This window comes from Oncorhynchus kisutch, linkage group LG16 (genome assembly GCF_002021735.2).
Source record: "Oncorhynchus kisutch isolate 150728-3 linkage group LG16, Okis_V2, whole genome shotgun sequence".
NCBI classification, from domain to species: domain Eukaryota; kingdom Metazoa; phylum Chordata; class Actinopteri; order Salmoniformes; family Salmonidae; genus Oncorhynchus; species Oncorhynchus kisutch.
In genome coordinates, this window is record NC_034189.2 from 37,331,986 (window position 1) to 37,352,032 (window position 20,047).

Below are 20,047 nucleotides of genomic sequence, written 5' to 3' on the forward strand. Positions count from 1 at the left end.
CAGAGATGCAGCCAAGAGGCCCATGATCACTCTGGATGAACTGCAGAGATCTACAGCTGAGGTGGGAGACTCTGTCCATAGGACAACAATCAGTCGTATATTGCACAAATCTGGCCTTTATGGAAGAGTGGCAAGAAGAAAGCCATTTCTTAAAGATATCCATAAAAAGTGTTGTTTAAAGTTTGCCACAAGCCACCTGGGAGACACACCAAACATGTGGAAGAAGGTGCTCTGGTCAGATGAAACCAAAATGGAACTTTTTGGCAACAATGCAAAACGTTATGTTTGGCGTAAAAGCAACACAGCTCATCACCCTGAACACACCATCCCCACTGTCAAACATGGTGGTGGCAGCATCATGGTTTGGGCCTGCTTTTCTTCAGCAGGGACAGGGAAGATGGTTAAAATTGATGGGAAGATGGATGGAGCCAAATACAGGACCATTCTGCAAAAGACCTGAGACTGGGACGGAGATTTGTCTTCCAACAAGACAATGATCCAAAACATAAAGCAAAATCTACAATGGAATGGTTCAAAAATAAACATATCCAGGTGTTAGAATGGCCAAGTCAAAGTCCAGACCTGAATCCAATCGAGAATCTGTGGAAAGAACTGAAAACTGCTGTTCACAAATGCTCTCCATCCAACCTCACTGAGCTCGAGCTGTTTTGCAAGGAGGAATGGGAAACAATTTCAGTCTCTCGATGTGCAAAACTGATAGAGACTTACAGCTGTAATCGCAGCCAAAGGTGGCGCTACAAAGTATTAACTTAAGGGGGCTGAATAATTTTGCACGCCCAATTTTTCAGTTTTTGATTGGTTAAAAAAGTTTGAAATATCCAATAAATGTCGTTCCACTTCATGATTGTGTCCCACTTGTTGTTGATTCTTCACAAAAAAATACAGTTTTATATCTTTATGTTTGAAGCCTGAAATGTGTCAAAAGGTCGCAAAGTTCAAGGGGGCCGAATACTTTCGCATGGCACTGTATATATATATATATATATATATATATATATTCAATACACACCATATTAGTTACGTCTTACTAGTAATACATTTATTGTTTTTGAAACATTACAAAGCATGCTAATCCATTTTTGTATGTTTTGTTGGTGTACTTTTTTTGCCACAGTGGCTGGTGGACCAAAAAGTACATTTTATGCCCTGATGGTTACGGTTAGGATTGGGGGAGGAGAAGCTGATGCTAGATCTGTACATAGAGGAAACGCCAGAGTGCAATATGCAAGAACAGGTGTACCCATTCGCGCTCCCATTCATTTAAACCTAGGCCTATGTTTCCAAAGGTTGTTCTGTAATATCAGCATCATAAACTACTTTTCCCCTAGCATCACCATAAACGACCTGATTTGCACAGAGGCAAAAGAGAGGTTTTACATTTACAGCTCTAGTGTTTTGCTGGCGGCGACTTTGTGCCTTCACACAAAGGCAGACCATAAACTGGTTTAAAGTATATAGACCATAAAATATCAGAACTGTCATGGAGAACACATGACTGTTTGTACTTCTATGGGGTAAAGTCTCTCCTATGTAGAGATCAAGGATCAGCTTCCCTCCCCCCAATCCTAACCTTAACCTTTAGCGGGAAAATGCTAAACTGACAAAAGATCAGCATCTAAGTGCAACTTCACCCTACACCCAGCAACACTAGCTAGCACCAATATGACTAGCCTGTAGTCAAATGTCTCATACTGCAGCTACAATATTTGCATAGCATTATCCATGCAGGAAAACATTGGTCCTTCCCAAGGCTGCATGATAATATGTTACTGTGTGTACAGCCAGCATGAAACAATCATGCCTTGTTACTGACTGTAGAGGGATCGGGCTATCTTAAGTGTATCCTCTATTATGATTCCTGTCAACAAAAACATCAGCACATTCTCTAAGACCTGACTCAATCACTAAACCGAGGTTAGACTAGCCAGGTCCCAGATCTGTTTATCTGGTCTTGCCAATTCCTATGGTCATTGTCACGTCAACTGAGAGCACAAGATCTGGGACCAAGCTAGGGTTGTTGGAGAGTGCATTGATGAATTAAGAAAAATAGCCAAATCTACCACCGCGAACCAGAGTAGAAACAGATGCGACCGCTTCAACAACAACACATGCTGTACAAATGTAGGGCCCCAGATGAGACTAATGTTGATCCTCTCTGAACGTATACAGAGCCACTGTTAGTTCTAACAAAACCCAAATATCTGTTTTAGAAAGGGGGGAGTTAATACAGTGCAGCGCTCTGTTTACCGCCCCCCTGAATACGGCTGCCTCGTTCAGTACGGCTCAAACAGTCGAACACAAGCCAGCGGAGGAGAGAAAAAGAGACAGAAAGGGAGAGGAGTGAAACTGAGTGGCGCACATGGCCTGGCTGCTGGAGCCAGCCAGCCAGCCAGCCAGCCATCCCATCCAATCCAGGCCTTGATCAGGCAGGGCACTGCAGAACACGTTTTCAAGGCATGATACAGTATCCTTCTTTGTGAGCTATGCAAGTGGCCACATTTCTCAACCTCTCGCAGTTTGTTTACATTTAGATCCTCATCTGCACTCCATATGAATAAGTGTCTATGGGGAGACCTCCAATACTTGCTCTAAAAAAGTGAGCTAGACAGGGGAAGAAAACATTGCATGTTGTACTGCAAATGGTTTGCTAAATCTGGACTGATGCAAAGCAGAGGCCTTCCTGGGCCGTAACCCCAATGTCACCCTATATAGTGCACTACTTTTGACCTGGGCCCGCAGTAGTGCACTATGTAGAGAAAAGGGTGCCATTTGGGACGCAACCTCATGAGTTGTTTCCAACTGGATCTGTTAGCAGCCTGTTCCAGGAAAAGCCTAGAAACATTCAGCAGTGCACTCAAAAACATGCTAGAATGTTTTCCATTATGCTGTCATGCAGGTGGAACACAGAGCAGGTTTTTATCTCACTTCCAGAGGAGATAAGGAAATTCAAAAGCTCATGGAAATGATTCAGAATACAAATGTCCTTTCTGGCTCCTAAGATAGCAATCTTGCTTTGTAGTGGGGCAATTTATTCAAAAAGCAAGACTATCTAGCCTACTCCTTGTTCAAAAGCCTTTTTCTCTTGCCTACCTCTGCGTGGTGTCGGTTACCCAGTACCGATGCCTTTACATTTCACTGTGCAATTGCCAAACCAATTTGACTAAAACCCAACTGCAGTGAAAGCTTGGAAATGTCAGTGCTGTTCTCTGCTAGTGGCCCTGAGCAGGGTGGCAGACGAGGTGTGATGGCACCGAGGCACCCGTCCTTATTCACAAGCTGGTGAGAGGGCGGTGGTGCATGTAACAGAGGTGGTTCGATGAACCACGCTGGTGTGATGAGTAACTTTGTTTGCAATTTGGATGAGACCGGAAGCCTAGGCTTTACCTCAGAGAGATGACACGTTTGCAGGAGACCCGGGTTTGAACCCAACCAGACACAGATACAGACCCACACACAGCACTGGCTTCAGTGGCTGGCGGTCCTAACCCAGTTTTCACTGTCTACACACACCCACCAATCAGTTCCTGAGCCTGACCCTCTCAACACGGCTTGCCAGACATGTTCCTGCCACATCCTCCAAATGTCAGCCCGTGTAGCATGTCGTACTGTGTATTAATGGAAAAGAGGTCAGGTGTTACAGTGAAGAAGTGCCTCTCACAATGTCAGGCTGTCAAGGTAGTCAATGCGCCAAGCTATGAAGTGTTTTCTGATGCACACACGCTCAAATGTGCACGAGGTCAGAGTCTCAAACAGGAACTCAAAACATATAATTAACAATCCATATCCGCATGATCTTTTTTTCTCCCAAGATGGCATAGCAGTCAGACGTCCATTGTCCTCATCTTGTCCAGTATCTATCTATCTATATATATATATATACACACACCTTTCTTCGCACATCTTTTATATATTTTCTTTTACAAAAACTCAACTTCAAAACACTCTCCTGCAACCCGCCTTAGCCACCAATTGTGCAAGTTCTCCCACTTAAAAAGATGAGAGAGGCCTGTAATTTTCATCATAGGTACACTTCAACTATGACAGACAAAATGAGAAGAAAAAAAATCCAGAAAATCACATTGTAGGATTTTTAATGAATTTATTTGCAAATTATGGTGGAAAATAAGTATTTGGTCAATAACAAAAGTTTATCTCAATACTTTGTTATATACCCTTTGTTGGCAATGACAGAGGTCAAATGTTTTCTGTAAGTTTTCACACACTGTTGCTGGTATTTTGGCCCATTCCTCCATGCTGATCTCCTCTAGAGCAGTGATGTTTTGGGGCTGTTGCTGGGCAACATGGACTTTCAACTCCCTCCAAAGATTTTCTATGGGGTTGAGATCTGGAGACTGGCCACTCCAGGACCTTGAAATGCTTCTTACGAAGCCACTCCTTCGTTGCCGGGCGGTGTGTTTGGGATCATTGTCGTGCTGAAAGACCCAGCCACGTTTCATCTTCAATGCCCTTGCTGATGGAAGGAGGTTTTCACTCAAAATCTCATGATACATGGGCCCATTCATTCTTTCCTTTACACGGATCAGTCGTCCTGGTCCCTTTGCAGAAAAACAGCCCCAAAGCATGATGTTTCCATCCCCATCACAGTAGGTATGGTGTTCTTTGGATGCAACTCAGCATTCTTTGTCCTCCAAACACAACGAGTTGAGTTTTTACCAAAAAGTTCTATTTTGGTTTCATCTGACCATATGACATTCTCCCAATCTTCTTCTGGATTATCCAAATGCTCTCTAGCAAACTTCAGACGGGTCTGGACATGTACTGGCTTAAGCAGGGGGACACGTCTGGCACTGCAGGATTGAGGCCCTGGCGGCGTAGTGTGTTACTGATGGTAGGCTTTGTTACTTTGGTCCCAGCTCTCTGCAGGTCATTCACTAATCCCCCCGTGTGGTTCTGGGATTTTTGCTCACCGAGGGAGATTATCAGTGGTCTTGTATGTCTTCCATTTCCTAATAATTGCTCCCACAGTTGATTTCTTCAAACCAAGCTGCTTACCTATTGCAGATTCAGTCTTCCCAGCCTAGTGTAGGTCTATAATTTTGTTTATGGTGTCCTTTGACAGCTCTTTGGTCTTGGCCATAGTGGAGTTTGGAGTGTGACTGTTTGAGGTTGTGGACAGGTGTCTTTTATACTGATAACAAGTTCAAACAGGTGCCATTAATACAGGTAACGAGTGGAGGACAGAGGAGCCTCTTAAAGAAGAAGTTACAGGTCTGTGAGAGCCAGAAATCTTGCTTGTTTGTAGGTGACCAAATACTTATTTTCCACCATAATTTGCAAATAAATTCATAAAAAATCCTACAATGTGATTTTCTGGATTTTTTCTCATTTTGTCTGTCATAGTTGAAGTGTACCTATGATGAAAATTACAGGCCTCATCTTTTTAAGTAGGAGAACTTGCACAATTGGTGGCTGACTAAATACTTTTTTTTATTTACCTCAAATCTGAAATCCACAATAGAAGCTAGCCAGAAGCTAACCAGAAGCTAGCCAGAAGCTAACCAGAAGCTAACCAGAAGCTAACCAGAAGCTAACCAGTTTACTGGCTCACTGTAGAATTCAGCTAACCACTGTTTGTGGTCATCAGCTATCCTTTAGCTCGAAAATCTATCGACAGTTTTCTACAACGCGACTCAGACCAGAACATACCGGACTTATTTCTCTCTCCATATCCCTGGATTTCAACCGCAAGCTCTGGACATTTACACCTGGATCTCGCAGCTAGCTAGCTGCTACCCGTGTGACTATTGGCTTACGTCTGATCCCGGGGGAGCAAACATCAATTATTCCGGAGCTAGCCAGCTGAAGAGTTCCATCAGCCACTCCTGGGCTACAATCACCTATCCGGACCCGTTTTACTGCCGATGCTGAGCCCCACCGGGCCTTCACGACTAGACTATCGATGTTATCTGCCCGAGGGAGTTATCCAACTGGCCCCTCCGTTGCAACGTTCCCTGAACGCCCATCTGCGGCCCACTAATCGTTAGCCGTCTTATTGGCTGCGATCTGAATAGGTCTATCGGACAATTTGTCTTGTGTCACTATAACTATATCTATTTTGCCAATTGGATTGATCCCCTCTACCACACGGAACCCCACTAATCTACCGACGGAAACGCACGAGGTGGCTAAAAACAGACCCCCATCCTATGCTAGCTTGCTACCGATGGCCCGGCTAGCTGTCTGAATCGCCGTGACCCCAAACAACCTCACTACTCACTGGACCCTTATGATCACTCGACTAAGCATGCCTCTCCTTAATGTCAATATGCCTTGTCCATTGCTGTTCTGGTTAGTGTGTATTGGCTTATTTCACTGTAGAGCCTCTAGCCCTGCTCATTATACCTTATCCAACCTTTCAGTTCCACCACCCACACATGCGATGACATCACCTGGTTTCAATGATGTTTCTAGAGACAATATCTCTCATCATCACTCAATACCTAGGTTTACCTCCACTGTATTCACATCCTACCATACCTTTGTCTGTACATTATACCTTGAAGCTATTTTATCGCCCCCAGAAACCCTGTTTTACTCTCTGTTCCAGACGTTCTAGACGACAAATTCTCATAGCTTTTAGCCGTACCCTTATCCTACTCCCAGGCGCTCTCTTTTGATGACTTCTGTAACCGTAATAGCCTTGGTTTCATGCATGTTAACATTAGAAGCCTCCTCCCTAAGTTTGTTTTATTCACTGCTTTAGTACACCTCTGCCAACACGGATGTTCTAGCCGTGTCTGAATCCTGGCTTAGGAAGACCACCAAAAATTCTGAAATGTTCATCCCTAACTACAACATTTTCAGACAAGATAGAACGGGCAAAGGGGGCGGTGTTGCAATCTACTGCAAAGATAGCCTGCAGAGTTCTGTCCTACTATCCAGGTCTTTACCCAAACAATTTGAACTTCTACTTTTAAAAATCCACCTCTCTAAAAACAAGTCTCTCACCGTTGCAGCCTGCTATAGACCACCCTCTGCCCCCAGCTGTGCTCTGGACACCATATGTGAACTGATTGCCCTTCAGAGCTCGTGCTGCTAGGCGACCTAAACTGGAGCATGCTTAACACCCCAGCCATCCTACAATCTAAGCTTGATGCCCTCAATCTCACACAAATTATCAATGAACCTACCAGGTACCACCCCAAAGCTGTAAACACAGGCATCCTCATAGATATCATCCTAACCAACTCGCCCTCTAAATACACATCTGCTGTTTACAACCAAGATCTCAGCGATCACTGCCTCATTGCCTGCATCCATAATGGGTCAGCAGTCAAACGACCTCCACTCATCACTGTCAAACGCTCTCTGAAACACTTCAGCGAGCAGACCTTTCTAGTCGACCTGGCCGGGGTATCCTGGAAGGATATTGATCTCATCCCGTCAGTAGAGGATCCCTGTTTTGTTTTTTTAAATGCCTTCCTCACCATCTTAAATAAGCATGCCCCATTCAAGAAATTTAGAACCAGGAACAGATATAGCCCTTGGTTCTCTCCAGACCTGACTGCCCTTAACCAACACAAAAACATCCTATGGCGTTCTGCATTAGCATCGTACAGCCCCTGTGATATGCAACTTTTCAGGGAAGCTAGAAACCAATATACACAGGCAGTTAGAAAAGCCAAGGCTAGCTTTTTCAACAAGAAATTTGCTTCCTGCAACCCAAACTCAAAAAAGATCTGGAACACCAAAGTCCATGGAGAATAAGAACACCTCCTCCCAGCTTCCCACTGCACTGAAGATAGGAAACATTGTCACCACCGATAAATCCACTAAAATTGAGAATTTCAATAAGCATTTTTCTACGGCTGGACATGCTTTCCACCTGGCTACCCCTAACCCGGTCAACAGCACTGCACCCCCCACAGCAACTCGCCCAAGCCTTCCCCATTTCTCCTTCTCCCAAATCCAGTCAGCTGATGTTCTGAAAGAGCTGCAAAATCTGGACCCCTACAAAATCAGCCGGGCTAGACAATCTGGACCCTTTCTTTCTAAAATTGCCACCCCTATTACTAGCCTGTTCAACCTCTCGTGTTGTCTGACATTCCCAAAGAATGGAAAGCAGCTGCGGTCATCCCCCTCTTCAAAAGGGGGGAACACTCTTGATCCAAACTGCTACAGACCTATATCTATCCTACCCTGCCTTTCTAAGGTATTCGAAAGCCAAGTCAACAAACAAACAGATTACCGACCATTTCGAATCCCACCATACCTTCTCCGCTATGCAATCTGGTTTCAGAGCTGGTCATGGGTGCACCTCAGCCATGCACAAGGTCCTAAACGATATCTTAACCACCATCGATAAGAAGCAATACAGTGCAGCCGTATTCATTGACCTGGCAAAGGCTTTCGACTCTGTCAATCACCACATCCTCATCGGCAGACTTGACAGCCTTGGTTTCTCAAATGATTGCCTCGCCTGGTTCACCAACTACTTCTCTGATAGAGTTCAGTGTGTCAAATTGGACGGTCTGTTGTCCGGGCTTCTGGCAGTCTATGGGGGTGCCACAGGGTTAAATTCTTGGACCGACTCTCTTCTCTGTATACATCAATGATGTCGCTCTTGCTGCTGGTGAGTCTCTGATCCACCTCTACGCAGACGACACCATTCTGTATACTTCTGGCCCTTCTTTTGTTAACAACCCTCCAGGCGAGCTTCAATGCCATACAACTCTCCTTCCGTGGCCTCCAATTGCTCTTAAATACAAGTAAAACTAAATGCATGCTCTTCATCCGATCGCTGCCTGCACCTGCCCGCTTGTCCAACATCACTACTCTGGACGGCACTTACTTAGAATATGTGGACAACTACAAATACCTAGGTGTCTGGTTAGACTGTAAACTCTCCTTCCAGACTCACATCAAACAGCTCCAATCCAAAATTAAATCTAGAATCGGCTTCCTATTTCGCAACAAAGCATCCTTCACTCATGCTGCCAAACATACCCTTGTAAAACTGACCATCCTACCAATCCTCGATTTCGGCGACGTCATTTAAAAAATAGTCTCTAATACCCTACTCAATAAATTGGATGCAGTCTATCACAGTGCCATCCGTTTTGTCACCAAAGCCCCATATACTACCCACCACTGAGACCTGTACGCTCTCGTTGGCTGGCCCTCGCTTCATACTCGTCGCCACACCCACTGGTTCCAGGTCATCTACAAGACCCTGCTAGGTAAAGTCCCGCTGGTCACTGTAGCACGCGCTCCAGCAGGTATATCTCTCTGGTCACCCCCAAAACCAATTCTCCTTCCAGTTCTCTGCTGCCAATGACTGGAACAAACTACAAAGATCTCTGAAACTGGAAACACTTATCTCCCTCACTAGCTTTAAGCACCAGCTATCAGAGCAGCTCACAGATTACTGCACCTGTACATAACCCATCTATAATTTAGCCCAAAGAACTACCTCTTTCCCTAGTGTATTTATTTTGCTCCTTTGCACCCCATTATTTCTCTCTACTTTGCACATTCTTCCACTGCAAATCAACCATTCCAGTGTTACTTGCTATATTGTATTTACTTCGCCACCATGGCCTTTTTTTGCCTTTACCTCCCTTATCTCACCTCACTTGCTCACATCGTATATAGACTTGTTTATACTGTATTATTGACTGTATGTTTGTTTTACTCCATGTGTAACTCTGTGTCGTTGTGTGTCGAACTGCTTTGCTTTATCTTGGCCAGGTCGCAACTGTAAATGAGAACTTGTTCTCAACTTGCCTACCTGGTTAAATAAAAGGTGAATTATTTTTTTTTTTTTTAAATGAACCATGGTTGGGACTCAAACAAATATTTGAAGAATGTGTCTGGGCGGTTTTGTGTCAAGGTCCAATGAAAATGTAAAACTTTGAATGCACATTTTTTTATGCGATAGGACTCACTCATATTTGGACCGGTGTAGGCCATAATGCAGTCGACACTGCCAATACAGTACAGCATTACCAACCTGAGAGAAAGTGCATTGGAGATCCTGTAATTGCCAGGCCTCAGATGCTGCGTCCCAGTAGAGACGTTCTTTGTCAAGCAAATCTTATTACTGCCATTGAACCGGGAGGTCTTTAGTGGTCAACATATTTGTCCTACCTGCCCCTGACTACTGAGCCAAGACATACTTAGCACTGGCAGGTCTGGGATTTGCATTGTACACAATAACCCTAGTCAAAGTCTATAGGAGCACGCACAGAAAGCTGTGGTGTAGTCATGGAGGTGAAAAGCTCTAAATTTGCAGATAGAATAAGAATAAATAGAGCCAACAAATCTGACAGACAACCATTTAATGTTCTACACAACACGTTTCTATCTGAATGTTCCGTAACCCTATAGCCTCCGGAACAGGCACCATGTTCTTGGGAGGTGGAGAGCGGCGGAGAACTGGACTTTGATTTGTTTAAGAGAGAGACATCGGATTGGATAGCGTCCGTCGGTCGGTGGGTGATGTATGAGTGTTTCTGGAGGGGACAGAATCTCCCAGAGTGGTGCACTCTGAGAGGAAAACACACAGCCTCTGCACTCACCACTAGTAGACCTCAGATCACAGCGCATTATGTCTAATCCAAAGCAGGGCTAGACGGTTGGCCCAACATTTCGGCACAAAAACTCAGATTCGCCAACGTCTATATGACATGGCAGTGACATGACTCATCCATGTTATGTCAAAGACTACATTATGTTGAACGACAACATTCCCAGAGGGTCTTTGATAGTCAACTGTTCAGGGAGAGTAGTATCCCTTCCTCAGAGAGAGAAGCACTCTCTGTGACAGCAGCAGTCTGCAAGGTGAAATTGTAAGCGCTATTATAATCCTGCCTTAGCTCTGCCATGATGCATTAGGGTTGTCGTGCACAGGGAGGCAGCGGTGTCATTGTCCCGTGCGGCATCACTGAAACCTTAGCCCTCTGTCCATTGTCGGCAGTCGTCTGTCCTAGGTCGGGCATGATGCGATCGATAAGAAGACAAAGAGATGGGCCATTCTGAGGCAGAAAAGGGCTTTTCTGTCTGCACTTACGGCCGGCAGCATCTCAAAAACAACAGCCTTCTCGCTACAAATCTCACAGAAGGCCCAACTTGCGGCCAATGCCAAAAGCAACATCCACACCTTTCAATGGCAGCCAGCTAGGTGGAGACGAGAAGAGAGCCAGCCAGATCTCAGGAGCCCGGCACCTGGCCTTTCATTCCCCCCCCCCCTTCACTTCCTCCATCTACCAGCATGATTGCATTTCAGCAGAGGGACAGCTAATGCGCTACGCCAACACTCAGAGGAAAACACTGATTGGTGATTGGCTGCATCAACATGAAGCAGGCAGACAATTGTCCACACTAAGCCCGTTCTGAGTTTGGCTGAATCAATCTGAATCAATCCTCTCCCGCTGAGCCAAATCCAGATTGAGCCATCCTTGTGCTGTTAAGAGCCTCTGTGATCCTCTGTGTCTCTAGCCCAGCTGAGCTGAATGGTAGCAGCCAGACAGTGTAGTGGATGTGCCAGGTATCAGAAGCTCAGACCAGGCGAGTGATAGCCTTTCCCTCAGAACTCACATCAAGTGGCTCTGGACGGAGAGGAGACCCAGGCAGCTATTTAGGCCTACCCGATAAGGACCTCTCAGAATCACTTCTTAAAAAGGTGACCTTCTAGAGTTCAAGTGACAACAGATGGAAACTAGCCTGCTAGCTAAATCTGGCATATTTACTGAAATGTTGTGGAATGTGAATGTCCCTGTCAAATAAATGTAATTTTAAACAGTGAAATGCTCTGATGCCCCCTAATGTAACATGGAGTAAGAAGATGTTCAGAACTTATAGAAGCAAATATACTGAACACAAATATAAAAGTGTTGGTCCTATGTTTCATAAGCTGAAAAAACAATGTCTGAAGTTTTAGTGGACCTAATGAATTTATTTCAATTGACTGATTACCTTATTTAAACTGTAACTCAGTAAAATCTTCAAAATTGTTGCATGTTGCGTTTATATTTTGAGTTACAGTTTAAATAAGGAAATCAGTCAATTTAGCTCGCAGGCATTAGGTCCACTACCCCTCAGACGATCCCGCAGGTGAAGAAGCTGGATGTGGAGGTCCTGGGCTTGGTGTGGTTACACGTGGTCTGAGGTTGTACGGCTAGTTGGACATACTGTCAAATTCTCTAATACGACGTTGGAGACAGCTTATGGTCGAGAATTGAACATTCAGTTCTCTGGCAATCGCTCTGGTGGACATTCCTGCAGTCAGCATACTAATTGCACTCTCCCTCAAAACTTCAGACATTGTTTTTTCAGCTTATGAAACATAGGACCAACACTTTACATGTTGCGTTTATATTTGTGTTCAGCATAGTTGCTTCTATAAGTTCTGAACATCTTCTTACTCCATGTTACATTAGGGGGCATCAGAGCATTTCACTGTTTAAAATTACATTTATTTGACAGGGACAATTCACATTCCACAACATTTCAGTAAATATGCCAGATTTAGCTAGCAGGCTAGTTTCCATCTGTTGTCACTTGAACTCTAGAAGGTCACCTTTTAAGAAGTGATTCTGAGAGGTCCTTATCGGGTGCCTGGGTCTCCTCTCCGTCCAGAGCCACTTGATGTGAGTTCTGAGGGAAAGGCTATCACTCGCCTGGTCTGAGCTTCTGATACCTGGCACATCCACTACACTGCCTGGCTGCCACCATTCAGCTCAGCTGGGCTAGAGACACAGAGGATCACAGAGGCTCTTTAGATTAGAAGATATAGTAATAATATAGGACAACAGGGAAACAAATGGCAGATTGACATCCACACTAAAGACAAGCATTTTTTTTAAACTAGGCCTTAAATACCATTGTCACAGTATAGAATCCTGGTAATGAAACTCAAAGGTATTAATGCCATGTGGCTTTTCTACTTCAGCTTATCTGCAGGTAATGTTATAGGTCATAGAATAATGTTAGGGTCTGGAGGAGGCTTGTGCAGCAGTCTGCAAACCACCAATAGCCCTGACCGGTGCTGTGCTCCCAAACAAGGAAAACATTGGGAAATGTAGACATTAGGAAGGAGAGACTCTAGATAGATATTAGTCTACTTCTGCATATCAGTCCTCTAACAGAGACCCTAATTGGCTAAGAGTAGTCATCAAATGAGGGATGCAAAATCGCCACTACACCATAAAACATACAAAGATAAAACTGTCCGCAAAAGGACAGTGAAGCCCTGTTCTCATTAACACTTCCTTATTTCACCCACAACCCCATAAAATAGACAAAAACAAAAAACTGACTTTGTTCTGTTATTCCAAGTTAGGCCTACACAATACAATGTGTAACTTAAATAGTTACACCCCAACATACCTCGCATGAACTTCCTTATCTGACTTCAAATTTGCTCATCACTGCAAGGAAGCAGAGTGGCCACTGCAGACCCTCCCTGGTCACATGACCTGACAACATCTTTCAGATGCTTTTAAGGGTCCTCCTCCACCAACAGTCTGAGAAGCCTGTTGGCTCCATGAGTTAGGCCATTCAATTGCAGAGTAGGTCTCGAATCCAAACTGTGCCAGTGCCAGCAAAAACAGATAAGCCTAACAAGTGTTGACTTCGTTTTTATTTAGTCCACACGGAGGAGGCATTGTCAAATACCTTCGTCCCAAACAGCTGTTAATGGGTGGCGGTGGGGGGGCTCTCTCAGAGTCGAGAGCAGTTAGGAAGGGACTAGGCGTTGCCCTCTGAGTTCCGACTGTGTGGCTGGTTGTGGTGACTCAGCCACATCCATACACAGCTGTGAGGTGGGTCAGGCACTGGCCAGAAGTGACATGTTTGGGATAGCTTTAAAATGAGCACATTGTAAAGCTTTCTAGCTGCGACAATCAAATTCGGGAGATAGATGTTTACTTCATGATTATACCAAAATGTGCATATTTACAGTGATTAAAGCAGCATATTTTGTCTAAGCAGTACATTAGCAGTAGTTAAGTCAGATAGTCAGAACAGAGGCCTCTCTCCATGGCTGAGCAGGGCCCAAACTGTCTGACTGAGACACAGTGTGGTAGCAGGGAAAGGGGGGAGCACGACACCTCTTCCTAGGGCCCTGGGTGCTCCACCTTGATAGCTAGCAGCCTCTCAGAAGACATGCGTGAACCCATCACTGTCCAGATCCTATCTGGGTAATTGCCTTCCCAGCCCCACATGGCCCAGGGGAAAACAGCAAATGGGTTGGCAGGGCTTTCTGCCACACAGGACAGAGGTGGAGAGGAAGAGTGGTGTTTCAGGGATAACTCAGACTGTTGGGGCAAACCACACGGCCAAATGATACGTGCGTCTATTTACAGGTTAGAAGTCAAGACAACCAGTATGGTCTCTTTCCTTTGACTAGTCCAAAGCCAGAGTATTCCATTGGTTGACAAACGGTGGGATTGAGAGATCAGTGTACCGTTAATGTGGTATGGGAGATAACCTCCATCTTGTTATCGCTGTTGCACAGGAAGTAGCGGTTGCTGCAGTACAGAAGGACCACAATGTCCTGACCGACACAGCTAGCAGGGAACTGTCACTGATACTGAAGCAGCCCAAGACGGAGGCAGTATTCTTTTTTTCTTTTTTTTTTAAATACAAAAATCATCCTAACACAGAAAGGAGGCCGAGTTGAACATTCTTTCTTTTGTTTAAGAAACGTTCTGAAGCCTGAACGGAATGGGCCTAGCTCTAAAACGCTCCCTTTGTAACTCAATCGTCATAATGTAATTCCGACCATATTCAGTCGCCACACAAAGTCCCCATTGAAACCTCTAAATACTTCACTAACTACTGAGAGCCAATCCCAGGGCCCACCCGAGCAAACAAACACTCAGTATTTCCCAGCCGGCAAACATGTCCTCTTAAAACTGAAAGAAAAATAAATGAAGGCTAATAAAATGGGGCCCGCCGCGTGTGTGAATGAGAGGCCTTATTCAAGCTATGTTCAAGGCCGCGGCCTATAAGAGTGCTATCTATGTTCTCGCAGAAAAGGTATGCAAAAGCAGAAAGGTTTTCTATGGGTTTGAATATTGGAGCAGTCAACTGCTTACAGTAGGTTAAGGACAGAGGGGTAACTTAGGTGAATAGAGCCATTTCAATGCAGGCTCAGAGCACAGCTTTATTCTTATCAGCATAAATAGCACTATTCAGCTAAGCTCACATCGGATTCACTGGAGAACTGAGTGTGTGTTCATTTGTTTTTGTTATTTCCTTTCAATTAGTGTCCAGACCTAGAAAACCAGGTGAGTTCCTAACTAACTTAATTGGTCAATCAAGTACAAGGGAGGAGCGAAAACCCGCAGACACTCAGCAACTCCAGGAATTGAGCTTGACACCCCTCCTATAGGCCTATGTCTTATTACTTTGACATGTTCCAGAACTAGGACTGGGGATTTTCAAGGTGCAATGTCTTGTTTTGAATGTCTTCAATAAAGGAAGGAGGGGGGGGGTAAGCTCGTGAGGGAGAGAGTGAGCCTCACCTGCCACGTTGACCTTCTCTGCATTGGAGGCGCTGGGCGTGACTGTGCTGGTGCCGTTGGTCAGGTTAGCCCCTGTGCCGTTGTAGATGTTCTCCACCTTGGACTCCAGCTTGCCCAGCCGCACCATGATATTGTCCAGGAGCACCGCCAGAGTCTTCTTCAGATCTGGAGGAGGGAACACAGTATAGTATGAAGCATAGATACCTCATATCAGTCTTACTGCTAACCAGCTAACATAACTTGAGGCTAGAATATACAGTACAGTGTTTTCTATATTTCCCTTTCATTTTCCTATAATTTGTATTGATCTCATGAATAGTCATATTCTAATCTCAGATTGATTTCTTGAAGGACAAGGAGAAAATGACAGCATAGTGATATAATGCCAGTGAGTATCTCTCCACACTCACCCCCAGAGAAAATTATTTTCTATTTTCATCGTCATAACTAGGCTAATCAATATATCGTTATGGTGTGAGTAAATCGGAGTATGCCTTGTATACTGAGACGGACCGTTCTTATTGGCCTTCCTCTGAAAAATGAAAAACAAGAGGAGAGGATCAGTTTATTTCAGCGACCCCAATAAATCATTGGATTTCATGCTGTCCGTTAAGGGACTCATTTAAATGTTTAACTGAGCTGGCGGGTATCTTTGAGAATGACCTTGCTGCTTCATTTAGGTCTGTGGATTTCTATGGTCATCTCCTGACTCCGGTAGCTAGCCAAAAGGTGGGATGGACGATGGGACTGAAAAAAGTAAGCTGACATTCACAATAGTTGTGTCCCAATAACGTCTCCTTCCTGAAGTGTGCCCTCGTTCACTACTTCCCACAAATCTAAGTGTATTGCATTTGTTCACCACCATGTTTCTTATACCACTCATCTCGTTTCAAATAGTGGACAAATGCATATTTAGGGAGTAAGGAGTGATAATTGGGACTTAGCCCAGTAGCTAGCCAATAAGAAGTGGGGTGGGATAGAAAGGACACTACAGTGATCTGACATTCACAATGACATCATCTCTGTTCATTTCAGTAGCATTTCAGGAAATGGTATGCAGGGCTTGGCATTTCAATGCGAAGGCTTAATGGTGTTTATCTGATATTTACCATCCAGCAGCGTTGAGGACATCGAGTGGCTTCAATTCCATTTGTTATAACTGTCAGATTTTTTTATTTTGTATTATTTACATATTATTGTTTATGGTGTTGTAAGATCTCACAGTTGATCAATGTTGACTTGTAAATGCAACACACATTTTGGCTTCGGTTTAAATTTTATTAGTTTGCATATAACTCTGATAAAACAAAATCCAACATGCTTAACATATTGTTTATTGGAATGACCTAAGATCTTGCCACAAAACAGTTGATCAATTTTGACTAGTAGCTACCGAGAAAATTAAATATGGCATGACCCTTCTGCCCCTGAAATGTTTTCCTTTCCTCCCGCCGCCCCAAGAATATTCCGGAATGTCGGCAACCTCATTAACATTCCATGAGGCGGTGGAGCTGTGAAGACAGCGATCGCACCCAGTCTGTCACACGTCAGCGCGCCGACTGCGGTGCAATTTCTCTGGCCGCGCGTCGCATTTGATATGTTACTCCCTATCGTTCCAGAAAGACGGCGTGGAAGGGGAAGGGGAGGAGAGTAGGCGTGAGGGAGAGAGGGAGGCTGCAGCGTTTTGTCTGCTCTGCACGGCTGGGTAGGGCGGAGATAAGCAGATTCCGGGAGGGAGCGTCGCTGCGTCAGACAAGAAAGAAATCAACTGAAAGCTGGACCACGGCCCAAATGCCACCCTATTCCCTATATAGTGCAGTACTTTTGACCAGGGCCCATATGACTCTGGTGAAAAGCAGTGCACTGTCGGAAATAGAGTGGTGCTGCCACTGCCAGGGCATCAGGCTGAACATAATTACACACACTAGATTGTGCCCTCGGAAAACACATTGCCCTGAGCATTAACCGCCCAGCCTGACCTCTATCAACACAGACAGAGAAACGAGCACTAGAGAAAGAAACACAATGCCACCCAGTCCAAACACACTGCCACCCAGTCCAAACACACTGCCCATTCCATCCATCTCTCCCCAACCTGGACAAGGTAGAGTAGGCCATCTCCCCACATGGCTGATCTGTGTGTGTAGCTAATTAAATGTTTTACAGGTCGCAGCCAATTGAGTCTCAGAAATAAACATTCCTCGGCATGTTTGCAAAGGAGTGCCCAAAGCACGATGAGGTTTACGTTAAAAAATGAAATATTCGGTCTTTCCGACAGGCACGAACGCTGTAAATAATGAATCCAGCTTAAAACAAAGGGAAATGTAAATGCGTGGCTCAGGGCGGAGTGTGGACAGCCTGCATTCAAGTGGCCAAGTAATGTAATACAGTAGGTGTGAAAACAGGCATGCTAAATCCATGGGATAGATGGGCTTACTGCAAGAAAAGAAAAGTACAATTCACAGCATCAAACCAATCCGAATTGGGTATTCGGCCAAAACGGTGGTAAAAATACTACTATTACATAGATACGTTGATTTAAGAAGACAGTGGTGGTAATAGTATGTTACTTATCCAAGTTCTTTGGTTCAGATCACTTTCTAGACACCCACTTTTATTAACAGATACTGTTACAGAACTGAATCAACATACGGTTGTGATAGTTGTTTTATAGTCCCCAACTCCTCATTCATCGTTACCACCTGCTAAAAAAATTAATGACTTGACTCGGTCTTCATTCCCAAAGCAAAACAAAGCAATACGTTTCAAAATGAAACAGAGCTGAAATATGCATGCGAAAGCCAGACAAGTTCATTCTCCACAGAGGCACCCATAGGGAGGGAGAAAAGCTTACATTGCAGTCACAGCACTTTACAGAAACCAACTGTGTTAGTTGAGTCACGTTCTTCACTCATGTCAAATGTCTACATGAGCCGATACGTGGTACGTGATGAGCATGGAGACAAACTGTGACTGTGTCCTAAAATGGCTCCCTATATAGTGCACTACTTTTGACCAGGGCCGATAGGATTCTGGTCAAATGTAGTGCACTATTAAGGAAATAAGGTGCTCATTATTTCAGTGACCCTCACGGTCAGCCAAGTGTCATCTTTCAAGAGACTGACCCACAAAAAATAATAATTGCATACTGAGTGAGTAGACTAAAACAGCCAATAGCAGACCAAGCAAACTAAGAGAGCCGCTATTTGTTAATAAATAATATTCAAATTCAGACTAATTTGTGAGGTTGTAAAAATGGGGAACCAGCCCAGATCTTTGATAAACTTGGTTCAGTTAACAAAGTACGCCAACGTCAAGATTTAAAAAAAAATATATATAGGCCTATTTCCCCCCCTAAAGGCACAATCTGTAATTTCAACAGCCTGAACCTGTCACCTTTTTTGGTAAACAGCGATTGGGCTTGGTAAATGTAACCACTCGAATGATGGGAGCTCCATAAAACATGATTGTTTTAAACATACTGTACAGTATTTTGAAACTATGCAAAACATTGACATTACAAAGACTCAAATGAAAGCAATACTTCCAAAAGAAAATGCATTATATTGGAGACAATGCACTAAATTACTTTCCCATCATTTTCTGATTATGTGGTGTACAAATCCAGAGATGTATTTACTTGGAGTCGGACTGACAGATGGGGAGACTAATCCATATTTCTATGAGGCTGTGTGCTCGCTCTCGGCCTAGTGATATTACACAGTATCACATCACAGTCCACTTGCACAAATCCCACAACACTGATGTGAGCTGATGGCAGATGTAAGAAATGCATGCATCTTGTAATTATAGTGACCTTACATAGAACTATATTACCATTGCCAAGTAACCACATGTGATATAATGTTTTTAGAATCTCTAGGAACTCTACTTACCATACATGGAGTGAAATGGGTCCCTCCCTATCAAGTAAACGCCTGAACTTTTTTTTGTCTGTTAAGGAGAGTTCCTAGAGATTATAAATATGCTATTTTTGGGGTGAAGCCAGCTACACTGTGTTATGGTGCTTTTTCATGGCCACCCACCAGATCGATGCACAACTCAGGGAGTCCAACCAATACACACACTCCCGATGTTGTGTCCCAAATCTACGTTCAGCTATGCAGTTAGTGCAGCTTCCTCATAATTCAACCTTCATTCCAGACTGTTACAGAAGGCTTCCCACGCTCTCTCTCTCTCTCTTATTTATTTAACTTGTATTTTAACAGAGAGTCATGGTGAGATCAAGGTCTCTTTCACAGATGAGCCCTGTATACACATCAATATACACAAAAAGCTAAACAATCATTGAAAACAAAACACATTCTTCAGTAAAAAAGGTCCTCAATCAGTCTTCTGAAATTGCCCAAGAGGCACCAATTCATCCAATTTTAGAGAGCCTTGGATATCAATCCACAAGCAAGGTGCAAAAAAAGCAGATTGATCTAACTCAGTGGAGTTAGTTGTTCTAACTCAGTGGAGTTAGTTGTTCTAACTCAGTGGAGTTAGTTGTTCTAACTCAGTGGAGTTAGTTG

The 20,047-nt window shown here is 44.1% G+C and overlaps 1 protein-coding gene across 2 annotated transcripts in view; it reads right to left on the minus strand.

The window, feature by feature from the left end:
* LOC109906649 (alpha-1,6-mannosylglycoprotein 6-beta-N-acetylglucosaminyltransferase A-like) overlaps positions 1-20,047 on the minus strand; it is a 128,339-nt gene that overhangs the window by 81,640 nt on the left and 26,652 nt on the right. For both annotated transcript variants that reach the window (XM_031792321.1, XM_020504468.2), the window contains exon 3: positions 15,513-15,677. In XM_031792321.1, coding sequence (XP_031648181.1) covers positions 15,513-15,677 — 165 coding nt within the window. The remainder of the gene's footprint in view (positions 1-15,512; positions 15,678-20,047) is intronic.